The sequence below is a fragment of the Electrophorus electricus genome, chromosome 3, assembly GCF_013358815.1.
Source record: "Electrophorus electricus isolate fEleEle1 chromosome 3, fEleEle1.pri, whole genome shotgun sequence".
NCBI classification, from domain to species: domain Eukaryota; kingdom Metazoa; phylum Chordata; class Actinopteri; order Gymnotiformes; family Gymnotidae; genus Electrophorus; species Electrophorus electricus.
Genome location: NC_049537.1, coordinates 6,784,806 through 6,797,259, shown reverse-complemented (window position 1 = coordinate 6,797,259; position 12,454 = coordinate 6,784,806). Strand labels below are relative to the sequence as shown.

The following is a 12,454-nucleotide window of genomic DNA, read 5'->3' as shown; positions in this document are numbered from 1 at the left end:
CACATCACCTTAGGGCTATGAGTCCTGAATCATCTCCCTCTGTGTGGTGTTCATCCTCCAAATAAAACCTGCTCTTGGAATTTAAAACCAATGATGCAGTCTGGCACCAGTTATGTTTGCCCTGCTACACTCACCTTTTCCCTCTCTGCTGCAGGAGTAGAGATGTGTTAATAAAAACAGATCATTTGAAGCAGGTTTGTTTACTGCATCTTTTATCCTCTTGCAGGGAGTTTGGCCGATGGAAAGTGAATAACTTGGCTGTGGAGCGAAGGGATTTCCTGGACTCCCCCTTACCCCTCACTCCGGAGTTTATCCGGAACATTCGACTCCTGGGACGCAGACCCTCCGTCCAGCTAATAACTGACAACCTTATCAAGAAATATGGAACTCACTTTCTCCTCTCAGCAACGCTAGGAGGTAGAGATGTATTATGTGCAGCTCTAAGCCATATCATAAGAACATATGTACATAAGAACAGACACGCAATTTTTACCCAGAGGAATAAACAAAAATATACTTGGATTCTATATATTTTTGCAGCATGGATATTAATCATTGCAGGCAGTTTTAACCAGATATGTGTAAGCTCTGGTCTGTATTGAAAGACACAGAAAAACAAATACAAATATAATCTGTGCTCATACATATTTCTCCTCTAGTTTGTACTAGGTTAAACCAGGGAAAGACTGGTGGCATGCATGTTTCCCAGTGCCCTATATTTACCTAGAGTAGAGTGGAATGTGGGAGCCACATGCAGCTACATAGCTTCAATGTAACAGTGACAGGATTCTTTTGGTAGCAAAGCCTAGATTCATGTCTGAAATAACTTTCCTCTGTGAGACCCACACTTTGTCGATTAATGCATGTGACTCAGCCTACTGAAGGTTGCACTAACGTATGTATCCCATGTTATGTAAAACTCCTAGAGGCGCACAACTAATGTGACCTCCATTGCCTTGGTAAACAAGGAATATTGTGCAATGTGCAAGAATGTGACAACAAAGAGCCAAGTTTCTGCCTTGTGTCTGAGATATGACTTTGATAAAGACTGAATATCTGGGCATAGACTAGAGCTTATTTCATTCATGAAGTAATATAGTTATGACTGTTCTAAAACATGGAGATAGCTTTAGGTCATGAAAAGAGTCTTATGATGTAAACATTCTTAGAGGAAATGGAAACAGTGGAAGCAGATATCACAAGGGAATATATTTGATTGAAGAGAACATTCGGTTTATTCTATTCAAATGCATTTATGACAACTACAAATCAAAAACTCATTATATTCACCTTTATTCTCCCCACTGATGAGAGAAGACATTTTCTGCTGGAGCATATAGCAGACTTGTTCATCACTATGTATTAGTACATATTCTTCAAATAGTACCATAATACATTTCAGTCACATATAATCACTTTACATCATTTCTTATTTAAGGTATACCACTACAATGATCACAATATAATCTATAATCTATATAATATAGTCTCACAATCATGAAAATATGTTCTTTGAAGAGTTGTCATTGCAAAAACAGCTTGGGAGATTTCAGTAATTTTCCTTTCACTTTCAGGAGAAGAGGCCCTAACCATATTTGTGGATAAGAGAAAGCTTAGCAAGAAAGCAGAGGTGAGCGACTACACCAGCAACAGCACGGCTGTGACTCTGGAGGCCCTCCACCAGCTGGCTGCCTCCTACTTCATAGACCGCGAGAGCACATTGCGCAAGCTGCACCACCTCCAGATCGCCTCCACTGCCATCAAGGTGGGTCAGTAGTTATATCTCTGGGTGAGAGGATATCATAATTGTCCTAATCACTACTGCCAAACACACACTCTTATCATTAGTCATATGCACTTTAGCCACAAACAGTGTGGGGAACTCTGTTATTTACAGTCTTGTATGGATGAACATTAAGAATTCTTAAGATTTGACATGTGCTAATGAAGCCATTATTGACAATTAGCTTATAATTAATATTATACTATTAGGACATTACATTAGCTCTGCATCCAATGCATATGCAGTAATAGCCTCATCCCAATAATGTTTCCTTATTTGTAAGATTAGATCTTTAGTTTAAAACTTCTCACTAATCAACTCCCACATGCATTCTGACATTGTAAACTGGCATGTCAGTACAAACAAGTTTAAACTGGCAAATAACTGTACCATTTAAGGACCTGCCTGTTGTGTTAAATACTTTGGTCAAGCAAAGATAAATTCTACAAACGGCTACATTTACTCCATCCCAGCAGGTGTGGGGCAACCCTTCACTGTCCCTCCCTGTTTCAGTACACACAGGGGTGCCTTACCTCAGCACATCACTGTTGTGGAACTTAGACATTTTCATTAGTGTTGGGAGAGCAGATCACAGATGTGTAGGACTGTTTGTCTGTCGCTTGCTTGGGGTGGCTTGCTTGAGGCACGCACTCTTGTGAGGAAAGCTTAGGTGCTCCTTGAGTGACAGGAGCAGCAGCGAGAGGGGGGGGGGGCAGCTCCTTCAGTGGAGGAGAATGAATCTTAGAAGCAGCAGGGGCCTTAGACACATACGCCATTTCCACCGGGCGCTGACCCGCACCGCTGTCTTCATGGGACAGGCAAAAGCGAATGTTCTGCTGTATGAATTCCAAATTGAATGAGACTGGAGTGTGGGATGAGACTCCTGGCTCCTCCCCACTGGGCTCTGCAGAGGTGAAATTTAGCAACTCATTTTTGAGGAAAAGCCTGTTAGTGAGCTGGTGTTCTGGGCATCAGGGTGGAAGAAAAAATAAATTAAATAAAGAAGCACCTTCTGAAAGTCAGGACACTTCCCGCCTGTGTGGTTTTGCAAAGATTGTCTGCCTAATGTGGAAAGACTCATGTTGTTCTGTGAAGATTTTGTTCGTGATTTGATGCTTTGCCAATTCAGCTGCACTACCCTGCAAAACTGCCAGTGAAGGCATAACCCTGGTGCCTACTGTTAGGCACACCAGGGCACAGCATGAACACAGCAGGTGCACAGTCCCACTTATTTGTTGATTTGCTTTTACAAAAAACTTGCCTCTTGTGTTTAGTCCTCAGTATTACTTTTCTCTAGCCTTAACTTAAAAAAAAAGACAAAAATAGAGGATGGTTTAAAAAAAAGATTCTGTTTTAAATGAAAAGCACCCTTATACATATCTTTAAAAACAAAAACACAAAACTGTTTGCATATTACTAATCTCCATAAGGAGAAGTCCGTTTTGTCCATTTGCAGGTAAACCGCTCTATCAGATGGATTTTCAAGCTATGCAGTGTATGGCTGGAAGTACTTAGCAGTTTGGTTGAGCAGAGGTACCACAGCAGATTTAACTGTTTTGATGCCAAAATCTGGAAATTCATTGAATCCAACAACAGCTGCTCTCAGGAAACATTTCAGGATATTGATACCATATGTTAAGACAGAACAACAGACTGTTAAACAGATACATTTTGTGTGTCATTTTGCAGAATGCCAGTAAGTATAAGTTTAAAAACAACTGTTATCTTTAAAAAAAAAAAAAAAAAAGTAACATCAGATACTTATCAGATTTTCCTTGTAATAGGATGTCCTCTGTCCCAGTAGTTAAAGATTTGTATGGATATGCATCTAATCAGACTTTATCTTCCATCTCTCTCACCGACCCTCAACCAAACCAAAGCTTTTACGATTTGCCATATAATCTTTTGTGCATGGAAAATGAACCTCAAGATATTACATTAATCTTTAAATAATTGAACTGTGATCTTTATTGACTGATGCAACATATATTTTACAAGGTCAAAATCTATTGTCAAAGCAGGTCTCATTCTCTAAGAAAACACAGAGGTTTATACCCATATTTGCTTGGGGGTAACCCCTTGTACCTGTTAGTACCACTGCACTCCTCAGTGGGTTTGTGATGGAGTGGCAGAGCCCAGCCTTGTCTTACCTTATTTAACTGTGAGCCTGGAAATATTCCAATCTGCCTGTCAGATGGTACAAGATCACTGAATTGATAAAAGTGCGCCACCACCATGAACATGAAAATGTGAATCAATTAGGTGTGCTTAACTGTGTCATGAAGACATTAGGCTTAGAAAAAAAATAAAGAAGAAGTATCATGTGATCTCATAATACAATTGTAGGGAGTGGGCCATCTAGCTCCATTGGCAGTCAAAGGGAACACTGTTGCAATAATGGTAAAGTGATTTGCCACAGTTAATAAGGAAGAAGTCTTGCCATCTTTGAGAACCAGTGCCTTGCTTAAATCAAGCAGTCTTTTGATTATGTCAAATAAATAAGCAGCCATTTTCTTTACAAATACCAAAAATATCAAACAAGGAAGTAAATCAATTGTAGTAGAAGGAAAATATGTATAAATCATATGTGACAGCATGTAAGCATCTCTCCTTGAACTGATTCAGTGAAGTAGGTGATTATCTTTAAGTAGATCATCACAACATGCAAACTATCACAGTGAGTGGCACTAGTGACTTTGCAAGCACACAAAGCACTCATGGTGAAGACACTCAGAATTGTTTGTCTGTTTTTTCAGTACACATTCTCAACACTGGCAATGTTAAATGGTCCACTTGAAGGAGCATTACATGTGGTATTCGAAATAAGGTAACACACTCTACCTGTGTGAATGTTTAAACCAAAATTCTATGGTTTGTTTTTTGTTGCCCAGGTAACTGAAACAAGGACTGGCCCTCTTGGTTGCAGTAACTATGACAACCTTGATTCTGTTAGTTCTGTTCTGGTTCAGAGCCCTGAAAACAAAGTCCACCTGCAAGGTAATTTCATGTGCATTTTATTATTAGATCCTGATAATGATTTGTGTGTTACAACAGTACTACTACATCAAATGTACAACTTAGATTTTGAATTAAAATGTCAAATGGTTACATTAATTTTGCTATTTGCACAAAGAAATTTAATTGAAGATAATAAGATGAGGAAAAGATGGTGACAGATTGTCACCTTTTAATTTTATTGCATGTTGAAACAATAATTAAAATTATATTTATATATTGAAATTATATTTGATCAAGTTTGAGCTTAACTGTAATGCGTGGTGGCCCGAGTGCGGAACGGCGAGGGGCAGGACGCACAGACTTCAGCGATGTGGGCGAACATTTATTTACACAAAACGACAACAGCATTCACACATATTACAAACGCAGAACATGAACATATAATAATTGACATTAAACAAACACGATGAACACGCAAATGTTTAACAATGATGAAAAGACCATTAACCTTACATTAACACGTTACATCAACAATGACCAACGACGCGGCACACCCTGATGTGGGTTTAAATACACACAGACGAAATGAGGTACAGGTGTGTGCAGGCGTGGCCACAAATGAAAGTCCTCCCACTGCATGTGGCTGGCCAAACCACAGGCCTCGCGGGAGGCGGGCATTCCATGACATTAACATTGAGACAAATAGATTTGAAAATGTGTAAGTTTTGCAATTTGTAATATATTTTAAGTTGGCTTTAAATAATTAAACAACATGATTAATCTGGATCTAAAAACATTTTGCTTATATGTGTTTTCTTCATCACCCCTGTTTTGGTCCCTTGCCCCCCCCAAAAAAAAGAGGAAATGATACTGTTAAGTCAAAATAAAAAAAGAAAAAAGATATTACTCAACAAGGGAATTTGGTTATCTACTCTTTATTCACATAGGGTGCATTTTATTTGCTGAAGCCAGAAAATGATCAATACAGAGAAGAACTCAGAAACACTGGTCTAAAGTCCAAAGCATCTCGTTACATGGACTGGGAGAAAGTGGTGGAATAATTGGGCTGCTCATTAAATAGTACTTTTCTACTACTTGAACAGAATTTAACTTCATCTGTCCCAATACCAGGGCTATTGCACCAGGGCTGCTGAAGACCTGAATGTTTTTTCCATCTCAGGTTTATTAAAATTTGGCTTTAGCATTTAAATGTTATGCTGCAGGGCTGAGCCCTGAGTTGTTATATGCCCACCCAATACCTAGACTCTAAAACAGGGTAAAAAAAACCTGCTATTTTTTGTGGTAATAAAACACATACATCCAGAGATTCTTAAAATGACAAATGCCTTGTATTTATCTTGTTATATTCAGTTAACGTTTTTGATGTATATAGCAAAAATAATGTTTCATTGTTCTAACTATAATATTTCCTGGTTATGGATACAATCAATGAATGTGGATTAATCTGTAACAATTGTTTATCCAAATTGTGCCTGTTTACATTTAATTAACCCAAAGTTTAAAGTTTCATAATAATCTGATTTCATAAATGTACTGTTTATTTGAAAAACAAAACTAGTTTATTATGTCTACTTTAAATAATATTTTTGTGATTGTGTTGTGTGTATTTGCTTAATATTTTATAATGTGCAGTCTGTTTTGTAATAAACCGATTGTGAAATTACCATTTAAAATCTATTTTATAGACTAAATGAAAATAACAAGGTGGCATGTGCAGTGTGAAGTTTGTAGAAAGTGGTGCATTTATATAAACAGATGTAATGGCACATCTAAATATATTTTTTATGTGCTTTCTGAGATAAATAACAGCTAATAACTTTTTTTTGTCAGCAAAGTATTGTTATAGTGTTATATATATTGTTATAGCTTATACTATTAATATAGCTATCAAAACAGGTTTTGTTTCCTTGGATGTAAGGACTCAGAAAACTGTTAATTATACTCAGATAGATTATCACAGAAAAGAGGTGGTTATGTCTGTAAGATAATTCGCAAAACTGTGCAATTGTAACTAAAAACTTAAAAAGACTGAACAAGATTAGGCAGCTGATATTAGAATCAGAAGAAAACGAGTTATTTTAAGTCTGCAATGTTTCACCATCATTTATTATTATTACTACTAGAAGAATAAATGTTTCAACTCCAACTGTTCAGTGAAGACAATGAAATTGACCAATTTGGAAGAATCACATTAATGAAACAACTAACTTACCACGGGTTAAGTAAGAGAAAGAGATTTTGCTGATCCACAAATATAAAATAACTGAATGCTTGAGAAGTGGATGGTCAGTCTTATGAGGCAGTGAGTCAAAAAATAAAATATTGAGTTGCACTACAGTGCATTTGTAAGACACAGAGAGCTTGAGCATTTTCTGCATGTGGTGTCCTCGTTCATTATGTTAGAGATGATGTCATGGTCCAGGTTTGCATTACTGGAGATAGAGTTGATTTTTATTTTTATTTTTGAATGTGTATCATGTCTTGACATGGCTATTTTAGGATACTCAGAGACACTTTGAGATAATTTGAGAAATAACTGTAAGGAATGACTTAAAATGTCAGACATTGTTTCATTATTTCCATTTTACAAATTCTTTTAATGTTTATTAGTATATTGTATTTTGTTAAATTCATCATATAACAACACTAGAGTTTGGGTTGATCAGATGTAAATATGTTGTTTACCTCACCTTCCCCAACACTTTTCTGTTTCTGTTTTCTTTAATTGAAGGTTTGCAAGTCATTCTGCCAGACTACCTCAGAGACACATTTGTGCAAGCAGCTCTTAGTTACATTGCCTGCAATGGAGAGGGAGACTTTGTCTGTCGAAACAATGACTGCTGGTGCAAGTGTGATCCTAAATTCCCAGAGTGCAACTGTCCCTACATGGATATCCAAACAATGGAAGAGAGCCTCCTTCGAATCTCTGAATCATGGGCCCTCCTATATAAGGAATTTAAGGATTCAGGTAAGATATGACCTTTATTGTCCATATTCCATACAAGGGAAGTTATATGTAATGCAATTAAAGCTGCTAAACTATGAAATGAAGCTTTCCTTGTAATATGATTTACAAACAAGATTGAATAAACATTAACGACATTAAGTGAACTGTTAGTTTACAATATTTCAAGTAGGATAAATGACCCCCCAAATACCTTTATTGACAGTAGAGCATTTGACATCACAATGGTGACAATGTATGAATAAGATCACTAATATAATATTTAAGTATCATTGTCTGATTAGGTCAGGCTGCAGTAGCCATTAGTGCTGAAGTATAATTAAAATGGATTACTTTTTCTTTCACATACCTTTGTCTTTTTTTTTTCCTTCCTAAAATATCTATGAGTGCCATTACTTTTACAGTTTATGTTATAAGAGCTAGGAGAAAGCGCAAGTAGTGGAAGTATAAGTAGTTTCTCAGGTATCATAAACGTGCCCTTTGGTGAGGAATATGAAAGACATCCAATGTTCTGCTCCACTGGCTAAAATTAAATGCTTGTGTATTTCCATGGAGAATATGTTGGGGGGTAGGTTACTTTGGTGTTCACAAGTGGAATGGTTATTTTCTGTTGCTGCTGTGGGGAACAGCAAGAAAATGTTGATCATGTCCTTACAGCCCCAGTCTGGTCCATTTTTATTTCACTGTTGTTGTATCTGTCACAGAATCAGTGAGAGACAGATAGAGAAAGAAAGAGAGAAGGAGAGTTAGAGAAAAAGAGAGATAACTCCTTTCTCTTATTCTCAACAGATGAGTTCAAGATGTTCCTGACGAGACTGCCTCAGAACCTCTTTCTCAATGCCTCAGCAATCCAGCACTTGTGGCTGCTGGATGGCATGTTCCACCGGCGCTATGAGCTCCTGGAGAGCAGCATGAAGAGCCTCTTCAGGAGGGCCCAGCGAGTTGTGTACAAGCTCTTCAGTCTCAGCAAGAGATGTCAAAGACAGCCCTTCATCAACTTACCACGTGAAAAGTGAGCACAACAGCTTTGTTATTTCCTTATGCAAGTGCTGATGAGTAAACTATTGACTAACTCAGGAATGAGATAATATGTGGCCTTCTCCAAATTTGTAACTAAATTGTTGCTGGTGCCCGAAAATTGCCCATATTTTAGACTGAAATCTTGAGGGACTGGGGAGGTTAATGTTTGTCCGTGTTGAATTTTATGCCAGTTTCAGGCCTCAGACCAGTTTCTCTTTGCCGATAGCCTGCTGTGAGAACTCAGAGAAAAAAAACAAAGGTAACAGAGGATTTTAGAGCTGATTCTGAATTTTGGTGTACAGGTCAAATTATGTTTAATTGGAAAAATATGGAATTCTGTAGAACTAGAGCATGCAATTCAGAGTGAACTGTAGCCTGATAAATTCTGCTATTTGTCATTATTAGTCTAATGTAACATTCTGTTACATTCTGTGCAGTATTGGCACGACAGTGATGTTTGACATTGCTGCTTTACAAAAAAAATCAGTACTCTACATGGAAGAGCCATGAGTCAGTAACACCAAAAATTCAATATAAAAGCTAAATATAAAGCTAAATATATTGCATTTGATTCCCAAAAAGCTGAAGTGCTACATTTGGAAAATGTCATATAAACTACTCCTACATTATACATCCCAGTGATGTTTTAATGCTCCTCCTAAAGCAAGTGAAAGTAGTATGATTTTTAATAAAATTATCTTGTACCTCCTTTACTTTGATTCTGCTGTGTGACTATATTTGCTTCTGGCAAGCAGCCACACATATTGTCTGGAGCTCCACTTTTAACACATTAATGCATTCACTCACTAAATTCCATCCCCTCTTTCTTTAAATGTAGGCCACGGTCATACTGGCTGAACTACTTCCAGTCATTGCTCTACTGCTCAGAGAACAACCAGCTGGGCTTATTCTCAGAAGAGCTGCACATCTGCATTTGTGCATATGACCAGAACTCTTGCCAGGTGCCCACACCATGCTCCATTGCAGAGGGCCCAGCCTGTGCCACCTGTGCCAGCGACAACCACACTCGCTGTGGCAGCTGCAATGCTGGCTACATGCTAAGTCAGGGATCCTGTCGACCAATGGTGGCTGACTCCACAGAAAATTACTTGGGCTTTGAAACTGACCTGCAGGACCTTGAGCTCCGCTATCTCTTGCAGAGGGCTGACCGTCGCTTGGAGGTCCATGCCATCTTTATTAGCAATGACTTGCGCCTCAACAGCTGGTTTGACCCCTCATGGAGGAAGAGGATGCTCCTCACACTTAAGAGCAACAAATACAAATCCAACCTGGTGCACATGCTCCTAGGCATCTCCCTCCAGATCTGCCTTACTAAAAACAGCACCTTGGAGCCTGCTCTTACCCTCTTTATTAATCCCTTTGGCGGGAGCCACTCAGAGAGCTGGCTGATGCCTGTGAGTGAAAACAGCTTTCCAGACTGGCAGGCCACAAAACTGAACCTTCCACTGGAGTGTTTTAACTGGACACTGACTCTGGGAAACAAGTGGAAGACATTCTTTGAGACAATTCACATTTACCTGCGGAGCCGCATTAAAACAGCAGGTGCTAGTGCCAATGAGAGTGCTTACTTGGAGCCTTTGGAAATGACTGACCCCTCTAGGAACTTGGGCTATATGAAGATCAACAGTATCCAAGTGTTTGGTTATAGTATGCATTTTGACCCAGAGGCCATTCGGGACCTGATCCTTCAGCTGGACTATCCATACACACATGGCTCACAGGATTCAGCCCTGCTGCAGCTGCTGGAGATCCGAGACCGGGTGAACCGACTTTCCCCTCCAGGCCAGCAGCCTCTGGACCTGTTCTCTTGCCTGTTGCGCCATCGCCTGAAGCTCACAGCCAATGAAGTGGTACGCATTCATTCTTCTCTCCAGGCCTTTAGCACTCGACTCCCAAACACTCTTGATTATGAGACAACTAAACTGTGTAGCTAACAGCTAAAATTCCATATAGCTGTAAAATGCTTTCATACACACAGAAAAGAGTGCATGAACCAGAGCTGCAAAGAGAAAGAAGAGTTATGGATTCATAATAAACAAAGTAAACTAAGTAAATTATTGAGTCTGATATTTCACAAATTCCCATTCACAACTAGAGCAATGTACTCAAAACAACTGAGGCATTTTATCTCTATGGAGTGGCACTCAGGCCACTAGGAGAGACCTTTTGCATAAAATGGTATGTAACTTTTCTATGTCATTTTGCTTCAGTGACTCAATTCTTGGAAAGAATACAGTGATGTCAGTATGTTTTGTAGATAAATTGTTATTAAAACACTGTATAATACTATAATTATTGTTGCATTATTTACCAGCCTTTAGACCCTTTTTATTCAGCTAAAGCAGCATTTGTTGTAATGGGAGAAGACATATATTTCATATCAGGAAGTGAGACCACTTGGTAAAACTGTAATGAAATTAAATATGACATAAGAGTTTAATAAAATAATAATGAAAGATTTATTAGCATTATTTCATAGCGGTTTGTTAAACTATACTATCATTTTAAACGGAAATTCATATTTAATTTCAAAATATTATTCTGAGACAGCCAAGTGTCCTAATTTAACCCCTTAATGTTAACATTTGCAATTGTAAGTGAAAGCACTGTGTATTAATATCCCTTCATAAAGCAAATGGCATATGTTACATTAGCATTCCAGTTCTACTGTGCTATAGCAAACAATATATTTATTCATTTTACCAATATAAACAGTGCCGCCCACTACCATAATCTTTCATATTTTCACCTGTGACCTTACATATCTAAAACAAAGTGACATGGAAGGATAGGCAGTTGTTATTGTTTTTTTGGTTTACCTATTGGGTCTACAATAAGGACTAATAAAAATTTCTGTAGGGTGGTCTACGATGTGACCATGTCATTTTGTAATGATTAACCTGAAATTGCAGAGGGAGGTGGTTACTGTGTACTCAGTTGTGTTTCTTCTTTGATGTGCTACCTCTTTTTCTAAACTAGTTTCTTCTGAGGTATATTAATTTTTTATGTTCCCTTTATGTTTGTATTTTACACTTGTAGAAGTTGCAGCCTTCGAGGATTTATTATTGTCCTTTTATTTGGGTCCATGTCCAAAAAAAAAAAAAGAAGATGAAGGAAAGAAAAGGAAAGAAGAAAAGAGAGGGCACCATTTCAGCCATTATATACTAAATGACCACATGTTAAGCTAATACAAAAGTGGCAAGATGTTCCCAAATCTGACAGATTTGATTAAATGCATAGTGCCCTTGTAATCATGTACTGGAGTTTCACAGCTTCACAGTCAGTGCTGTTTTTATGCGTGTTCATATTTTTCAACTATTGTTTTTCGGTATTTTAGTTCCATTTTTAATCACCATAACTCAAATAATTTAAAGGTTTACATGGCTTGCATCAGCAACATTTTCATATTGACATAGCTCATTAACATCCAAGCAAAAACTTGCCAATGACATATAAATCTGTTCACATTATTTACCTCAAATTGGCACAATAAAACAATCATACACAAATACCATACTGTTTTATCCAGTAGCATACCTTACATGCTAAGCAATTTATTTCTCTTTTTTTTGTTATTTCATTGTTTGGGTTTTTTTGATAGCTGGAACTTTTGGAGGAAAAGAAAATGTCTTTCAGAGAACATAGAGAGAGCTGTTTTCTGCTGCTCAGATATAATGACAAGATCC

At 37.8% G+C, this 12,454-nt stretch overlaps 1 protein-coding gene across 1 annotated transcript in view; it reads left to right on the top strand.

Moving 5' to 3' along the window:
- brinp3a.2 (bone morphogenetic protein/retinoic acid inducible neural-specific 3a, tandem duplicate 2) overlaps nucleotides 1–11,178 on the top strand; it is a 30,178-nt gene extending 19,000 nt beyond the window's left edge. Inside the window, exons 3-8 of the mRNA XM_026998807.2 lie at nucleotides 227–417; nucleotides 1,575–1,765; nucleotides 4,675–4,780; nucleotides 7,494–7,730; nucleotides 8,517–8,739; nucleotides 9,586–11,178. Of these exons, the coding sequence (XP_026854608.2) occupies nucleotides 227–417; nucleotides 1,575–1,765; nucleotides 4,675–4,780; nucleotides 7,494–7,730; nucleotides 8,517–8,739; nucleotides 9,586–10,702 (2,065 nt within the window). The 3' untranslated portion in view covers nucleotides 10,703–11,178. The remainder of the gene's footprint in view (nucleotides 1–226; nucleotides 418–1,574; nucleotides 1,766–4,674; nucleotides 4,781–7,493; nucleotides 7,731–8,516; nucleotides 8,740–9,585) is intronic.
- The last annotated feature ends 1,276 nt before the right edge of the window (nucleotides 11,179–12,454 follow it).